Source organism: Micromys minutus, assembly GCF_963924665.1.
Source record: "Micromys minutus genome assembly, chromosome: 3".
Classification (NCBI taxonomy): Eukaryota; Metazoa; Chordata; class Mammalia; order Rodentia; family Muridae; genus Micromys; species Micromys minutus.
The window spans coordinates 60838114-60855948 of NC_137972.1; the positions used below are offsets into that span (position 1 = coordinate 60838114).

A 17835-nucleotide genomic window follows, 5' to 3' on the forward strand; every position below is an offset into this window, starting at 1 on the left:
ACTCTGGAAAGAACAATCAAATCAAAGACAGCATGTCTCTCATCATTCATCCAGTGATCTTCTCTCTCTCCTTTCTTCTCTCTCCCTCCCTGCTTCCCTCCTTACATCACTCTGCCTGTCTCCCTTTTACTTATGATAGGAGTGCTACTCTACACAAGACATTACGTTTGACATGAAAGAAGCACGGACTTTATAAAGAAAGTGTAGCTGGGAATGCTTTCAGTGGGAAAAGTATCTAAACCATATTTAATGTATAATCATTACCCAGGCCTTGGAATCAATACTTGTGTCTTAGGTCACATTTGATTCTAAATCATGATCCACATAGAGGAGTTCGATGGTGTTGTGAACTCAGGCTTAGAAACTGTGAGACTGAGAAATAAAGGGCTGGCTTTATGCCTCACTGGTCATATGCTTTAGGGCAAAGGGTTGATGACTTTGAGTTGCAGTAACACTGTTTATAAGGCAGCATTTTCCTATTTGCTGCTCTTTCCTACAGCTTATCCCAAGCGAGAAATGCAGTGCAATTTCTCAGATAGCATTAAACAATGAACAACTGGTTTACAGCCTCTTCCTTTTCTTCAACAGACTGCATTTGCTGGACAATTTTAGTTACTCCTCAAGCAGGTGAACAAGATCATCAAGAGCAAACTCAGACTTTAATGTCTACATCAATCAAAGCTTGCCCTAGATAGACCATTAGACTCATTAGAAAGGACATATGAAGTACTGATTGTGGACTGTTAAGAACACCCTTTTTTATATTGTGGTGATGTAAAAAAAAGATACATTTAAATATTCTGCTCTAAAAGTAGAGCAGTATAATTTATAATTATCTTCGGAAATGTTATTGCTTGCCTTGTCATTATTCCCCCAAGGTGATTCTTTATTATGTTCTCATTAAAAATAACAAACTCTGTGAATGTCTACAACACAAAATCAGAGAATGAAAAACAATGTGATTGTTTTTGTTAAATATTCATCAGATTACAGGTTCAGCAGCATAAAATGGGCAGTCTCCCATACGCTCAGCAAGGACTTTGGTGCAAAAGCCATACCTTAAGAAATTCAGTGTATCCTGGTGAAGAAGGTATCGTTATCTATTGAGAGTAAGTGGTTCAACATGGGTGCTAACACATGTAAACATTTTAGTATTCCTCTTCCATCTTCTTATAACTGCACTGTGATGCTGAGCAATAAGGAGAGAAGAACAATCCAGAACTAAAAAGCATAATGGAAATTAGACTCCACACTGAACCCTAGCTTTGGTTTTCTCAGGGCACTTTCATACTGTGTTGTAATGGAAACATGTCATGCTTCGGATGTCAGCATCGTATTTCAGGGAAATGCTTCCATAGCTTCCATGGCCTTTGTGTCACTCTTTTTCTGAGACACTGAGCATTGTTGTAGAGGTAATAGTGGAGGGGCTGGTGAGAGGGTTGTGTCAGGAAAGTGCTTGACGAGCATCATTTATTATTTATTCCAACAGCAAGTATGTGCACCAATTGTTCTACAGTGTCTGACTATTGATTAGCAAGTTAAATCAGGTGCAGAGCTAGGAACAGCAGACCCTTAAAAGAAAAGGAAATAACCAGAACCAGTAGTCACCAGAGCTGTAAGAGAGGTTGTATGAACAGGTCCAGCAATCATCTGACCCAGAAAGAAGGGCACAAAGCCAGGAGCAGTTGTCACCAGGTCCATAAGGAAATTGTAAGTTCAGGATCCATAGTCCTCAAGTCTGTATAAAACCCTGGAAATATGTTGAGGGAAGCACACTGGCTATATTTGTCTACCCTTACCATATCAACTGTGTCTTCTCTGAGATTCTGTTCTTAGAGTCTTCTGCATGATTATATTGGAAGAGTAGGGGTCTCCCACTAGGTTTTAACTCTCTTAGTTTGATTGTTCATGCGAGATCTTCTTATACCTTTTTTGGGAACTTAGTTAACCAAAAATCAAATCTAAATTATAAATTATATGGCATGAGATCAGTTCAGTTTTACATTTTTTAATGAACATTTAAGAGTCATATACAAAAGCTATCAGAGCGATAATCCAATCATGAAATATGTACAGGGAAATAAAACATAAAATGACTCAAATACAAGTTCTCAGCGCGGAAGCGGCAGAAGATGAGCTGGCATCCAGAAACAGTGGGCATGGAGTACCGCTGCCAGAGACCAAGGCCTTGTTGCTTTAAGGTTTTAAGATTTTTGTTTTCTTAGCCATTATTAAGGTTGTGGAGGTGTTTGGGTGGGATAATAAGTAAATATAGTTTCCACAAAACAAACGACAAAATTAACTTTGAATTAGTTGATTTCTTTTCCTCGGGGAAGTATTGGATCTGCTAATCTAAGACACTATGTGCTTGTCATTAAATTTGTCTGCATAAATATTTGCTTATTCTACCTCTTAATGTCAGTTCATGCAGTATTTTTCTAATTTCAGAACAAGAAGAATTGTTAAAGGCAAATCGTACTGGACATAAATGTCCACAGTTTGCTCTTCATGGACAGTGTGTACCCCAGGATCTTTGCTTTTTTGCCTGTCAAGTAGTCATCACCGGGATTCCCTAAAATGTTCTGTTGGCTGGGAAAAACGGTATGAAATGGCATTCGAAGTATAAAAACGTCATATACTCAGAACAGTTAAAAATATACTTATCTCGTTTGTAAACTATTGATGTTAGGACACTGAGCATCTGAGAGCCAGTCCTTGCCTCCCGTTGTTCTAGAAGGCCATTTGCTTGGTTTGTTAAGGGGAGATCCTTGAAACATTTGAAGTTACACGTAGAAACATCAAGGCAATATTATTTGTACATATTATTAAACATGCAAAATTTCCTGAAAGACAGTACCCAAACAGTCTCTGTGAGCTTGGCCTCTCCTCGGTTTCATTTCTGTGGGAGTCTAGTTTCCTGTCTTACTTTGGAGAGGTGGCTCCTTTTATCACGGGCTCTCTATTCAAATATGTTGCCCAGTAAACTAAGTTGAAAGTGCCGAACAAAATGGGGAACACTATCCGGGACATTTTGTCGATCTTGCTGATGCTGTTGTAGGTCTTTTTACTCTCAGAAGTCTTCTCTTCTGATGCTTTGATTGAGGCTGTACCCACAGCATTCCCCGTCCCAGCTGGAGGCTGCTGCTCCTTTGGGATGTTTGGAGGATGGGTCAACTTCCCAGTTGTAAAAGCATTTGTTGACTTATTTAGTATGAGTTCACGTTCTTTTTTCTGCAAAATAGAATAAGAAGGTAAAGGCATGTCATCTTTCATCTCCTAGTTAAGGTCTTGTATTCTTTCTTCAGAAGAGACAATGAACATGAATTCAGCCCTGGGAAAGGACCCGTCCCTTGCATGCCTAGCATCCCACAGCAGATACAGGTGGGTGAGCAGGAGTCCTTACTGATGTTAATGTTTGCTATTTCTCAGGAACCTACTGTAAACTGAATTAAGATCATTTCTTTATTTAAGTGTGTCCGTGGGAGTGAATACTGTATGTAGCTTGTTATAAGAAACATTCTTGAGAATGATCTTTAGAGAGTGATTGAAAGGAGAATGATTTAAAATGCTGACTACTGTAAGCAGTCCTTGGTGCAAGGTGTGTCTCAAAAAGGGATCTCGGGAATTAGCCATGTAGCTGTTTCCAAAAGCACAACAAAAATGTCTTTACTGTTGAGTACCATTTCTTTTCAGAATGTATAATTATATCTTTTTGATGGGAATATGTGCAGTCTCCAGTTCTGACTATTCTGGATCCAGCAAATTCCTTCTGCACACTGTCTTGTTTTCTGGGTTGATTGTTTGTTTTAATTACATATGGAACTCTAGAAGTGAGAATAAACTTTATGTGGAAAGACCAGAACCACGGTTACATTTAGAGAGGTGAGGACGTGAGCTGTTTAGAAAGAGATATATTGAGTTTGCTAATTGCTAATGATATGATGTAGATTTGGGGGGCATAAGAGTTGTGTTTGTAGGAACTCAATAAAGATATGCCTAATGTTTGTGTCCTTCATGTTGGATAAATTTTTCTCCAAGGGAATAAAATAAATAATAAATTACATTGAACTCTGGTTGAGGTTGTGCATGGAATTTATTTTGATATATATAAAAAATAAAATGAGTAATTGATGAAAGTGGGTCAGTAAATCGATAATAGTGTACAGATCATAAATAGGCACATGGATAATAGATGTTTGGATGGATGACAAATGATAGCGATTGATGGATGCAAGGTAGGATGCTGAATAGATAGAGAGGGTGCATAGATTGTTGTAACATAAACCTAGTAAAATGTTACCAGCAGAAACATTTTTAACATTACTATATGTTTGAAAATATAAATATTGTCTAATTTTTATTTCAATTTCATCATCAATATAATGCCATCACATTAAATGAAATTTCAATAAGGCAGCATTGTAATTATTAAAAACATGTAAAGACATGGAAAGATAACAAGAAGAGAGCAGAAGGAGCACGAGACAGGTGAGAATAAGCAAATGCAAGAAGTATGAGACTCCTGGAGACTACGGGAGGGCAGATGAGCAGGAAGCAGTCCAGGCTGCAGAAAACCATCATGTAGGCTTCATGGCAGCCTTCCAGAGCATGAGTAAGTGCGGCTAACTACTCTACACAATTTTCATCTTTGAGAATCAGAAGAACACAATAAGAGAAAAAAAATCCCTCAATAAGCACACATTTATCAAAATCAGAGGTTACCCAAGAATTATATATAAAATAGCTTAGTGTTTGCTTGTCATTTGCCTGAGGGCATTTTCCCACGTGCTTTAAATTCTTTAAATGCCGTCTAATACCTCGTGCAAGTTAACACTGTGCCAATACTTTTTCTTTTTGTTGTGCTTAGTGAATAGCCAAACACCAAATTCTGCTCTTGTTCAGTATATACCAAATATTTTTCTCAAGCTCTGGTTAGTTGTCTCAAAGATATGGAACCAGCAGTCATGTAAAGATGACCATATGTCCTTTCATGATAACATGTGCTTTAAACTAGGAGAGACAAGCATGAAGAAAAGGCAGAAACAGCACAAGACACAGTGAGGTTTGGTTTGGTGTGCTTCACATCGAGAACCACATATATTCCTCTTCCAGAAAGTGTTTGCTGTCCAGACATCATCAACAGAAGCCAGCAGTCCACTCCTTAAAAAACAGCCTCAGTTACAGAAATCTGCCTGGCCCTCTCTAGCCACAGTTGTCCCTAGAAGGTAGACCCATGGCTCTGTAACAGTTTCCTTGAGAGATTTAAACCTTCCAAGTTGGAGTTCTATCACGTATTCAACAGCACGCTTACAAGGAGGACAACACAGGGTACTGGAGCTTAGGTAGGAAACAACTCAAAATACCTCCAGGAAGTCCCTGAAGCTGACTAGGTTCACCATTACCCCCACTCTTCTCAAGCAAAGGAAAGCTGGAAATATTGCCAAGAGTCACTCTCAGACAAGATGAACTGCCTTGTCTAGGATCAGATCACACAAACCACCTAAAACCACCTGAATGCTTTGGCTATTCAGACAAAGCTCCAGCCAACTGAGCTAACTGGAATGGATACTCCTCAGGCTGTTGAGCTATCTGCAGGTTGTACAGTGTGCTTCAGCTTTGTGATTTATTGGCTTTGATGATTCAGCTGCCTTTGCTCTGGCAAGTAACTCCTCACTTATATTTCTATAACCCCAGTATAACTTATGTATTTACTGTTTTAAGTTTTACAGCTATTTGTGCTCAATTCCCTGTCTTGGATGAGTGATGTATGTTCATGATTCCTTAGGAAGAATGTCACTCAGCACCCACATGTTAGCCAGTGAGGCAGAACTATCACTTCCATAGCATGTTCTCTGACTTGCTTCAGAGTTTCAGGATAGATTATCTGAGGGTCTGCTAAGCCTACACACAAAGTATCACCATCTTCTCTCTTATCTTCTTCCTCCTTTCTTGGGGATAGGCATGAAACAATGGAGAGAATAGTTTGTTTTCTGAGTTCTTAAAGTTTTCTCCACTTGTAGTAATGACCACCTCAGAATAATAGATTTCCACCAAGGTGTTCATTATCCCTTAGTCCCTGAGTCTGACAGTATGTGTGATCAGCCTGATAAAGTGGTGCCTCCACACAAAGAGCCTTTCCAGCATTGGGGTAGGGCACAGCACTAGGGAATAATTCATCATCTTGGTGTCCCATATGGCTGAAAAGTGGGGCACACTGTGAGAGTGATTTTCTAAACTCTGTTCCCTTCTTTTGTCCCACAGACCTAGGGAAGAACAGTTACACGGAGCCTGTAATAGTTCAAGAACATCCTATTTTTGCAAATGTTTCTCCTGAACCTCACAGATCATCCACAGCAGCCAAATTATTTGTGTCTCCCCAAATCCTGAAAACAAACTCATATAGGCACTGTGAAGAAGCAACAGGCATAAGGGAAAATATGCTCAACAGTCAGACTTTAAATGATGTCACTAAGCTTTTATACTTATCAGGGGAAACCAAGGAAGCCAAGAAGGTTGTCTGTAGAGAAGAAACATAGAAAGCGTAGAAAGATGGGGTTAACCAGCTCACCTCATGTTACTAAAATATAGATCTTTCTGGCTACCTGAACCCTAAAGGGCCACATGGTAACAACTTGGATGAAGAAGCTCAGTGTTAGCCTATTTTTAGAAAACTTCCACTTAGGAGTGGTGAGAACTTAGCAGTTAGGCTGTGCTGCACCTCCAGGCAGGGGTCCTATTGCCAGTCTTCTGTCTTCTGATTCCTGTCACCATGTTCTATCATACAGCCAACTGGACTTGGATGTGGGACTCTGTAAGTAGTACAAGGCATGGGGAATGAACTATTAACCTTGGAAAAGATGATAGTCCATGGTAAAGTCAGAATGAGATATGCAATCCCAAACAAGCAAGGTCTAACCCAGACACCTATGTCAGACTCCATGGGGCAGAACCAGATGAACTCCTTGGGATGGAAGTGTACAGGTTTGCCAACTAGTGTGGTTCAGGACATCTAAACCTATTCATGCATGAATCAGTGTGGACTACCCTTGGGCTCCTTTCACAGAAGATAGATTAAGATTTCCTTGTAATCTTCTCCTGAAAGCACTGATCTCACCTCTCAGTAGAAAGAACTTGCTTAAAATGTGTGTTCTGTGTATTATGTAATAAGCGAGTTATCATCAATGGAGTTATTTTCTGTGCCTGTACATTTTTTTTATCTCTGTGGAAGTGATTCAGCTTGAGACCCTGTGCTGTTCTTTCCCTTCAGTTGTTCCTTACATGTATAAATAATGGAAGATGTGTAAATAATAATTACATAATGGAAGATCATGCAAACGTGTGACATTTCACACCACTACACGTGCTCACAGCTGAGTGGGTCAAATCATTCCCTTGAAGCGCTGGGTCATTTTGGCTGATGGGATAACTTTCCGTATGCTAGCCACCCGCTCTGAGATGTGCTGGTTATCTCAAAGAAGATATAGTGCATAACCTACGGATAAAAGAACATACCTAGGAAAATGGATGTATCTAGAGAATATCATCCTGAGTGAGGTAACCCAATAACAAAAGAACAGACATAATATGCAGTCACTGATAATTGAATACTAGCCCCAGAAAGCTCTGAATACCCAAGAAACAACTCACAGAAAAACAACAAAAAAAAAAAAAGGCTAAAAAGTGGAAGCCTCAGTCCTTCTTGGGAAAAACAACAACAACAAAAAGTGTATAGCACCCACTCAGAGTGGGGTACACCTAAACCTTAAATCGTCAATAACTCAAGAGCTAAGAAGATAGCCCTGTGGCAATTTTTGGTATTCAAAAATCATTATGTTTAATCTGTATACACCAAGAAAACTTGACTATTTCTATGTTTTGTTTTGCTTTACATGTACTTTATGCTTATAGTAACTAGTACGATTTCAATGCACACTATCAAACCATTAAAGAAATCAAGTACTTACAAAAATATATTCATGTGTTATGTGAAAATGATTTTTAAAAATCTGTACATGTATCTCTCTTTTTAAAAATAAAGTTGTAAAAAAAAAAAGAAGAACATACTATGGTTTTACTTGAGCACAACTGATTTTAAATAAATTAGACCATCTGTAACACCCTGTAAAGAACCTTGCAGGTAAGTGGAAAGATCATTCTTAAGAGAGAAGCAGAAAGAGAAATCTGCTGTTGAATATTTGTACCCTAAAAGGAGGATCATAAGCCATTTCTTACCTTAATTTTAGCTGCTTCCAGGGCCTTCTTGCCATCCCAGGCCCATCCTCTCTTTGTAAAGTAGTTGACGGTGGCGAACTCAATTAGAGCAGAGAAGACAAATGCATAGCAGACAGCAATGAACCAGTCCATGGCTGTGGCATAGGCTACTTTGGGCAGCGAATTCCGGGCACTGATGCTGAGTGTTGTCATGGTCAGCACTGTGGTCACTCCTGCTTACGAGGAGAGGGCAGGTTACAGCATGGGAACAAAGATCAGTGTTCCTTCCCAGAATTCCCTCTCCACACATGACAGAACATAGGCTTCTTTCTTTATCCTTAGCAAACTCATTTCTCCCTATATGTCCCTGTGATTATCATATTTTCTGCAGTGAAATCATTGCTTATCTAAGTGCCCCCACTGTCTTCATCCTATATAATTAAAGTTGAGGAGAGTACAACTTGTGGTCTGATTTCTAACTATCCCCCCTTTCCTTGGACAGGTCAGGGAAACAGTCAGGACTTGTTTGTATAAGTGAGTGTCAATGACCTTCACACAGGACTTAGCGATGTGTTTCATGGAAATTTACTGTGTACCTTGTAAGCAGTGGGATGAGACAGAATGGTGTTGTGTGTTCATTTCTTGTGCACTGACCATAAAGAGATGCTTGGAGATCCCTGAGTATCTCTGTACCAGGATGAGATCTCTCCTTCAAAGCGGGGGCAATATCCTTGAGCCTGTTTTGGCTCTAGAGAAACACTACAGTTGTCTGGCTGAGAGGACACATGACTTTAAATGGGAAAATGTATATATTATCAGCCAAGGGACAGCCTCTGATGTAAGCTACTTTCTGGAAGAGTATACTATATCTACCAGGCAAGAGAGCTGGAAACTTCTAGGCCCTTAGTAGTATACTCAAATTCCCATAATGAGAAGAAGTGACCATCTCTGAAGTCAGGACTGGGGTCTCTAACAGTCTAGACAGTCTCCCTTCTTACACATTTGGTGAACATGGACCTGTGTTTGGCATATGGCAGGAATGTACCTGTTAAGGCTTGAACTGTGATGTTTTTCAACTTGGCACACTAAAGTCCTAAACTCAATTACTTGTGATTATGACCTTTGAAGGAGCTAGGCTCTTAAGAAATGATGATATCAGCAGACAATGTGTCCCTTAATTCATTGTGACTGATAGCCTTTAAAAGAGGAAATTCTGAGTTAACATGCACACTCAGGAAACACCAGGAATGTGAAGCTGTAAGCTACAGAACCAGCAAAGGCAAGTGTAGACTCCTGGATTAGAGTCTCCCTCACAAGCCTTGGGTACAAACCATTCCTGCCAGCCACTTAATCTTGGGATCCCACCCTCCTGAGACTGCAGCACCCTCCTGAGTCAGCTGCTGGTAGCACTCTGATACAGAAGCCATGTGAAACCACTAGGACAATGGAGCACAAGGAGTCAGTGGTGGCCCAGTATCTGGGAGACCTGCAACTCACAGAACAGGAAACCTATGTGGAATGAATGCCTACGGAGATATTTTGATTTCTCTTAGGAGAACAGACAGTGAATTATATTGAGTAGTAGTGACTTATCCTGCACTAGTTGAGTGCAGACACTCAAATCACTCTACTCTAATCATTTAACATTTGAACATGTGCAGAGAACCTCCAAGAGGAAAGAGACTGTCACAAGCAGTGTGGCCCACACTTTCACTTACCTAAATAATAAATGTCCACTGTTGAGTTCATTAGGCCCATTAACTTGGTGAGCAAGTGCCTCCTGGCCATGAGTCAATCTCTACACCTTGATTTAAATTCTACATTGGATCATGGTAAGGTACTTAGTAGTTGGGAGCAGAGTGGTGAGCAGGGCTACCCCGGGCTCTTGTGTTCCTTACATTCTATCCTCAAGACAAGGTGCATGCGAATGCTTTCCTATTGTGGAAGGAAAACTCCATGTAGAACTTCTGTGTGAACTATGTTTCACAGCACACAAAAATATGAGCCTCTGTTGTCATGAAAGATCTACAAATTGCCTTTAACATCCCTTCCTAGCTGGGAGCCGTGTGAGTGCTGTGGTTCAGACACCCAGCACCCCTCATGTTAGAGGTTAGTTCTGCGGCTCCGGGTGGTGGAGAGTGGCATATAGTTTTCCAGTCACAGGGAGGATCATGCCCTAAAAGGGATCTTAGGACCCAGCCTGTGTTTATCTCTGTTCTGTCTTTTAGCCTCTCTACATCTATAACTTTTTATATCACTACCTCTACCTCTGTCTCTGTCTATCTGTCTACCTGCCTATCTGTTTATTACACACACACACACACACACACACACACACACACACACATGCCTAGGCACACGTGTACTGATCATGAGGTAAACATGTTCGCCTCAATATGCTGCCTTACCACAGGCCCAATACAAACATAGGTAAATGACTACAGAGTAAAATAAACTATTTCTAAATTCTGAGCCAAACTCAATCTTTCTACTTTTAAGATTGGATAACCCTGGTACCATGTTATAGTAAGAAAAGGCTGACTAGTGCAGTGAGCTTCAAGATGGCAGACAGCCAAATGCACTATGGCAAAGACACTCCTGAGCTAGGTTGTGCTGTGTCTAATGTCTTAGGGACACACAATGATGATTTTTCAGATTGTTCTTCAGTAGTGTTGATACACAGCTATTTCCTCTGAGTTAAAATACTCCTTCCTGTGAAGGTGTAAAACTCTGGAAGTTGCTCTGGAAACTTACATGTCTCAGGAAGCTTAAAAAAAGAAAGAGACAGACACATGGAAATTTTATGAGAGTCCCAAGGCCCTTCCTCAGGGTTATATAAGCAAGTGGTGATTGTCATGGGAAGGTAGGCTCCGTATGAAATTGCCTGTATGCTGGAGGGATGCGGCTCTCCTGTGCCATCAGATTGCTCCTGTAAGTAAACCACCACCTATGATCCTATAAGGTTCCATGATACACACATTGGTTTAAGAAGGTAGGCTTAGATGGCATCATTTTTTTGGTGTCTCAACAGGCATGAACAGACATTTCTCATGCCTCCCAGGAAGTCATTCACTAGTCACCATTTTGCTTCTGTTACGGATAGGTTCGGGGACACCTCAAATTTCAAAGCCTATAAACATTTGGGTCTCTTATATAAAATAGCATGGCTTCTACATAGAATTGTGAGTCTGTCTCTTACATACAATGACCCATATCTAGATGCCTTACAATACCTTATATAATATGATCATCAAGTAAAGAGTTGTTGTACTGTATTTTCAGGAAATAACAGCAAGACAAATAGTTTGCACATGTTTCGTACAGCATTGGATTTATTTCAAATATTTTCTACCTGTGGTTCTTCAAATCTGAGAATGCAGTACCTACAGTCACAGAGGGTTGAAAGTGTGTTTTTGCTACTACCATGTGGAGTACAATGCACTAGTGTACATACAATGGAATGACTGTATTCTGTTGAAGACCTTAAAGTAGTATGCATATTTAAAGGGAACTATATGAAAATTCAAAAGTAAATATTTGATAAGCGTGGGAAAAATACTACTGTGCCCAGCCTAGTAGTGTTGCTTGGTGGTAAACTACTTGCCTGCATTCATAAGAATCTGGCTTTGATCTGCAGTGGAACAGAGGGAGAAGCAAAAAGGGGAGGGAGTAAGAGAGGGATGCTTATAATTTAAAATCTGTAAAAGAGGTCCTGAGGAAAAGTTTTAAAAAATGGAAAAAATAAACAAACAAACAAATATTCTCTAGACTCCCATTCAAAGAAAAACCCTAATTCTTAGTCTTAAAAGTTTAGCCAATTGCACTCCCCCAGAAACAACTCACAGACTGTATGAAGTCCAAGAAATAAAGAAAACAAAAAAATATACATATATTTACAAAACAAGAAGACTTTGACTATTTCCATGTTGCGTTTTGTTTTGCATGTACTTTACGCTTATTGTAACTATTAGGTTTTCAATGCATACTGTCAAGCCCTTGAAAAAAATCAAGTACTGACTAAAAAAATATATTCACATGGTTTTATGTAAAAATTATTTCAATGTCTGAAAAAACAGTACTGACAAAAATGTATAATTTTAAGCAAAAAATGTTTAAAATCTGTACATTTATCTTTGTTTTGTAAAATAAAGTCGTTTAAAAAAATAAAAAAATAATAAAACTACTAAACTTGAAAAAAAAAAAGTTTAGCCAATGACTCCATTTGTTTCCAAGGTCACAGTGAATAGGCAACAGTAACAAAATTAACCATCTTCCAGTTACTGTCACAAAGTATGTGAGATAATTAACTTAAGAAGAGAAAAGGTTTGCTTTGGTTTACATTTTGGGGGTTTTAATTTATTGTCAGTTGGCTCTGTTGATTTAAGTCCAAGGTAGAAGAGCTAGCCATGACAGGAACTCGGAAAGGATCAAAGGGTCTCACTTGATGGTGGATAAGAAGTAATGACACTAGAGTCATTTCCTCTTCAAAGTAAAACCCCTAATGGCCTGACTTACTAGGCTCCATCACCTAAAACTTCCAGCCTCCAAATACTACCACAAAGGGACATGATACAATAACTGCTCCCATATCTTACACCTAAGCCACCTGGCTCTCAGAACAAAGCACAGAGTATTCTACAAAACAGATGTTTGAGAGAATTAAAAACAGCATGGTGCTGTGCAGCACATCCTAAGCTCTTGAGACACAACCTAACTGGAAAAAAAAATCCTGTAGTAAAAGAAGAGCTTAGCCAGCTGCTGACCCACATAGCCTCTCTTCCCCCTCTCCTTCTGCTGAATCAATAAAAGACATCTTAGTCTGGAAGAGAACTTTTCTCTCTGCTTAGATGGTATAAACCTTTCTCAGACTTTCCTGAATAAACCTGTCTGCTCTAGTGAGCCCATTTTGCCTTTTCTACACTGCTGCCCAATAAGGACCACACCTTTAACACACAGTTCAGTGTGGAACTGGACATTGCAAAGGTTAGTCTTGGAGCTACTCACCAAAAACTGTCCTAGCTGGGACAGATTCTCGATTTAGCCAAAAGGACACCTGGGACAAGATGACAGTCATGATGCAGGGAAGGTAGGTCTGGATGACAAAGTACCCGATCTTCCTCTTCAGGTGGAAATGAGCCGTCATGATTGTATATTCACCTGAAAATGCACAAATCAGGGAGCTCAGTGCTATCCTAGGACCAGGGCTACTACCCTCCTCAGAAGAGTCAATACTGCATCCCCTCTTCTGCCTTCAATCTCCTTACTTGTGCTATTTGCTTAGGTACCTAGTAGTAGGGGGTGCCTGGTTTATTATTATTATTATTATTATTATTATTATTATTATTTTGTTTATTGCTTATGATTTTTTGAGAACTTCATACATGAACACTGCCTCATTTCTAAACACCTCTCATCCTATGGTCATAACATCTTCTTTAATTACTATTGTTACAGTATGAACATACAGGTGTCAGAGGTGACCCCTGAAATTGGACAGCTTACACAGGAACCTGCTCCTGAAGGAAAGTGAGTCCCCTTCTCCTTCTCTCAGCTCCCACTGATCACCTGGTGCTCTTCACCTAGGGGTGGGAATTTCCTGTTCCACGTTAGTATGTCCGTTGGTGTTATCATATGCTGATCTTATTCAGGCAATCAGTACTGTTGATTGTTCATGGGTTCAGTTTCCTGGTCATATATAGAACACGTTTCTCACAGCAAACTATGGATCCTAAACTTGTGGCTCTGCTTCCTTTTCTATGATTTTCCCTAGGTGTGAGGGTTGCCCTGGAGATGAATTAGTTGGAGATGGGCATCATGCAAACTTCTTGGCTTTTTCTTTACCTTCCTCCCTCCCCCCCCTTTCTTTTTATTTTTCTTTTATACAATGCATCCCAACAGTAGCCTCTCCTCCCTCCACTCCTTCCAGTTTTCCCAGTCCCACTTGCCCTCTCCCCTAGATCCATTGCTCCTTCCCATTCCCTTCAGGAAATAGCAGGCCTCCCAGGGGTATCAGCCAAACAAAGCTGAACAAGATGCAGTAAGTGTATGCACATGTGTGGCACATATTGGGTCAGGCTGAATCAACTACGAAGGGCTCAGAGGGGCTCACAGAGACTGAAGTGGCAGTCGTAGAGCCTGTGTGGGTCTGAAGTAGGTTCATATACACTGCAGTTCTTTAGCTTGGAGACTTTGTGGGAATTGCTCCCTTGCTTTCCTAAAGGTCATTTCATAAGCAAACCTTGTGAACTCTAGCCTCCTAAGGGCTGGTGCATGCTGTTTTGGAGAAAATCAGATTTGTGTGTTTCATTAATCCCCAGTCAATCTGTGTCATGCTCCCTACGCACCCCCCACCACCATTCTGCAGGTTAGAGCAATCAGGATCTGAGGATTTAGCCTTTGCAGATAGAAATTGGGCATCCCGAGCTCTGCTGTGGATGAACACATCCTCCCTGTTTCCCAGCTGTTGAGCTCCAGGGAGACAGGAACACTATTGTCTGCTAAGGCCTGCTGCTTTCCCAACCCAGGTGGAGAATAACAAAAAGCCAAACAGGCAACGAATCTGGAAAGCTCATTTCTTCTGCTGCCTATCAGAGACATTAGCATACTCTGTTGCTCTAGACTGGATTACCTGGGCAATGCCCCAATGCCTTCTCTGGATTTGCCTGGCTGTGTTGGAGGCAAGTGGAGATCTTCCGCTTTTTGCTGAAAATGATGCCGTCCTAATGGTTAACTGGTAAGGAGCTAAGATGGGTGGGCTCTGGATCTATGGGTTGAGGATGTCTAGATGAGTTTTTGTCTTTTAAGAGATGGAAGGGATGCTTAGAGGAGTACAGGATATTGGACGGTCTGGATACTTCTCCAGTGAGTAGTATTAAGCAGGAATTGGGAACTGGTGGCTTGGCTGCTGGGTTACTGTGATAACAAGCAGAGTCCTGGAAAGATTCTCAATGCAAACTCCAGTTGTGGTCTTGCCTATGGGGGTATAGTTGTCTTTTGGCTGTGTAGACACGGCACTGGGATGCTGAAGGCTGCTTAAACCAAAGCTCATAGTTTATCAAGGTTGCTTTTAGATTCACTCAAAGCATACTTAACATGTCAGAAAAAAGGAACCACAGAGACAACAGGAGGTAAAATATGTCTTCTAACATATACTAAAAGAGTCAAAGTTCTACACAGTGCCTATTGCATGGTGGTGTAGAGTGTGGCTTTAAAACTCAAGGCAGCTGAGAGCAGCTAAAAGGCTAAGCAGGTTCTCATGTGAAAAAGAAACAGAAATACAGAGATGATAGATAGATGTCTAGTAGCAAGATCTTGTTCTTTTTAAATGACTAAATTTTTTTCCTCTATAACATATGAAGACAAGAAATGCTATTCAAAATACAGTCGAATCAGAAATTACTATCCTTTGCACTCTTCCTCTCTTTGTTTATTTATTGTTTACTTTTGAGTTATTGGTAACAATATCAGACAATACTTCTTAAAATGTTATCTTTGTAGAATGCACGTTGGGACAGAGCCTCTGTTATAAAATTTCAAAGAATTGTGTAAAACTATTCTCAAAGGCAGCACCCTGTGTCAGTACTCTGAATTCTGCCACATGCCTTTCGTTTCATTTCCATAAAACAAGATGTGAAATTCCACTTACTTTTCTCGAGGGATGGCACCTAGACCGGGACATTCCCCTCTCAGGCATTCTTTCTCATTCAGGCATGCCCCGTGCACTGTGCTATTGGTAAGTAGGAACCTGCCCCAACCCACACATGTGATATAAGAAAGAGTCTACTCATGGTGCCCTGTGTGTATCCTACCAGCTGCTAGACTGTGACCAAACAGTAAGCTAAACAAAGACTTCTTTGAGGCTCAGCCCACATTGCAATCAAGGCTTGGACCATCCTTTCAGACTTTTTCTATCCTATTACAGAAGGAAACAGGCAATGTCCCCTGCTAGCCAGAACTGTCACCTGGTAATAGCTTGAGCCATGCTGGCCCTCTGCCAGGAGAAGTGTGGCCAACTTGAAGATAGTGCATGCAGGTCAAGTACATGGTATTCCTTAGGCCTCACCCTTCATGTTTTATTAGCTAAAGCCAATACGGACTGCCCTACAGAGACAGTATTATGTGACTGAATGCATAGGCCTCCTTGTTGGTATCATCTTATCCACTCTTTGTCTACTGCTAGTTTGATTTCCCAGTTTCAGCTTCAGGGGGATCTCAGGGAAGAGAACAAGAGGATAGTCAGCAGGATGCAAACCCCACTTTGCAGAGGCCACCTTGTTTCTCAGATTTGTGGGAGGATATTATATAAGCTGATAACTAGGCCTCTAGATAAGACCAGTGCAGATGCACATGCACTATAGATCCTCCTCTCCATTCTCAGGTCACTGGAGCTGGTGACCCTTTGTCAATCTGTAAGGGAGCCTACATGAAGCAGGGTAGTTGCATGGGGTGTGTACTCCTGCAGAGTGGAACATGAAGCCACAGAGGGTGGGATGACCCTTAGCTCTGGGCAACAAGTCAGGGATCTTTTACCTGTGCTGGTGCTGATGTTCTCAGTGCCTACTGTCTGCCCCATGAGGTGGTACTGATTGAGTCTGGAGCCATCTTCTGCCACCACCACAGACTTGGTGGAGCCATTGGTCCAAACATAGACAACTTCAGAATTAGGGTAGGCATCTGTAGGAAAGGAAGTGGAGTAAGTACTGAGTGGTTTCCACTGGGGGAGACACAAGATAGTGGTAGAAGAGGGATGATGTTGAGAATCAACCACCAGGCCTTAGAAAGCTTACAGGACAGTACCCCTGTGGGTCAGACCCTCCCTGCTTCAACAGAGCTGATGCACCAAATATGCCGCAGATTAAGCCAATTCTCATATATTTTCTTTTTCCACACATCAAAAAAAAAAAAAAAAAAGTCAGATCTGCAAAAAGTGCCTTCCATCCCAGCAGATCGATGACCTTAGTAGGTCACCTATTCTGCATCGCAGATCCATCTTCTGTGGGACTGGTGATGGCAGGACCCACACTTGAGATTTAGATGGCTATCTGACTTACACAGTAACCCTTATCTGCAGCAAGCAGATCTTCCTCGTCCCAACCTTCCCTGTGTACTGACCATGGAAAGAGGAAAGAGGGCTGGTGGGTATCAGCATCTTGACCCAAGAGTCATGCCTGCCAACTTGTTATTTATATGCAAAAAAAAAAAAAAACTGTGCAGATGAAATAAAAGCAGTGGGATGAAAACCCAGAGATTATCTCAGATTATCATTATAGGTCGTCCAATAAAAACTGTTTTCTTGACCTGGAGCCAGGAAGAGATTTGCAAATAAAAGGGCTCAGCTGGACTGGCTCTTACACTGGAGGGAGAGACCACTCAAAGGAGGAAATGAGCCTTGTGTGGCAGTTGACAAGAAAGAAAAGGACCTTCACTCACAGACACCATTAACTGAATTACACCCCACCATAAAAGCATGCAGAGCCACTCAGAACCGGTGGGTAAAAATGCAATTCGTCCAGCACCATGATTCTGGCCTTGAGAAACAGAAAAATTTATCAGGTACTGTAGACTTCTGTCTATAAGACTGTGGAGCAACACAAGTGTGATTTTAATCTGCTGGGTTGGCAATAG

At 40.9% G+C, this 17835-nt stretch overlaps 1 protein-coding gene across 1 annotated transcript in view; it reads right to left on the bottom strand.

The window, feature by feature from the left end:
* Positions 1-2922: 2922 nt before the first annotated feature.
* GABRA5 (gamma-aminobutyric acid type A receptor subunit alpha5) overlaps positions 2923-17835 on the bottom strand; it is a gene marked incomplete at its 3' end in the record, with an annotated part of 92149 nt that continues 77236 nt past the window's right edge. Inside the window, exons 6-9 of the mRNA XM_080914687.1 lie at positions 16741-16884; positions 13216-13368; positions 8233-8444; positions 2923-3231 (exon numbers count right to left, since the gene is read on the bottom strand). Coding sequence (XP_080770813.1) covers positions 2923-3231; positions 8233-8444; positions 13216-13368; positions 16741-16884 — 818 coding nt within the window. The remainder of the gene's footprint in view (positions 3232-8232; positions 8445-13215; positions 13369-16740; positions 16885-17835) is intronic.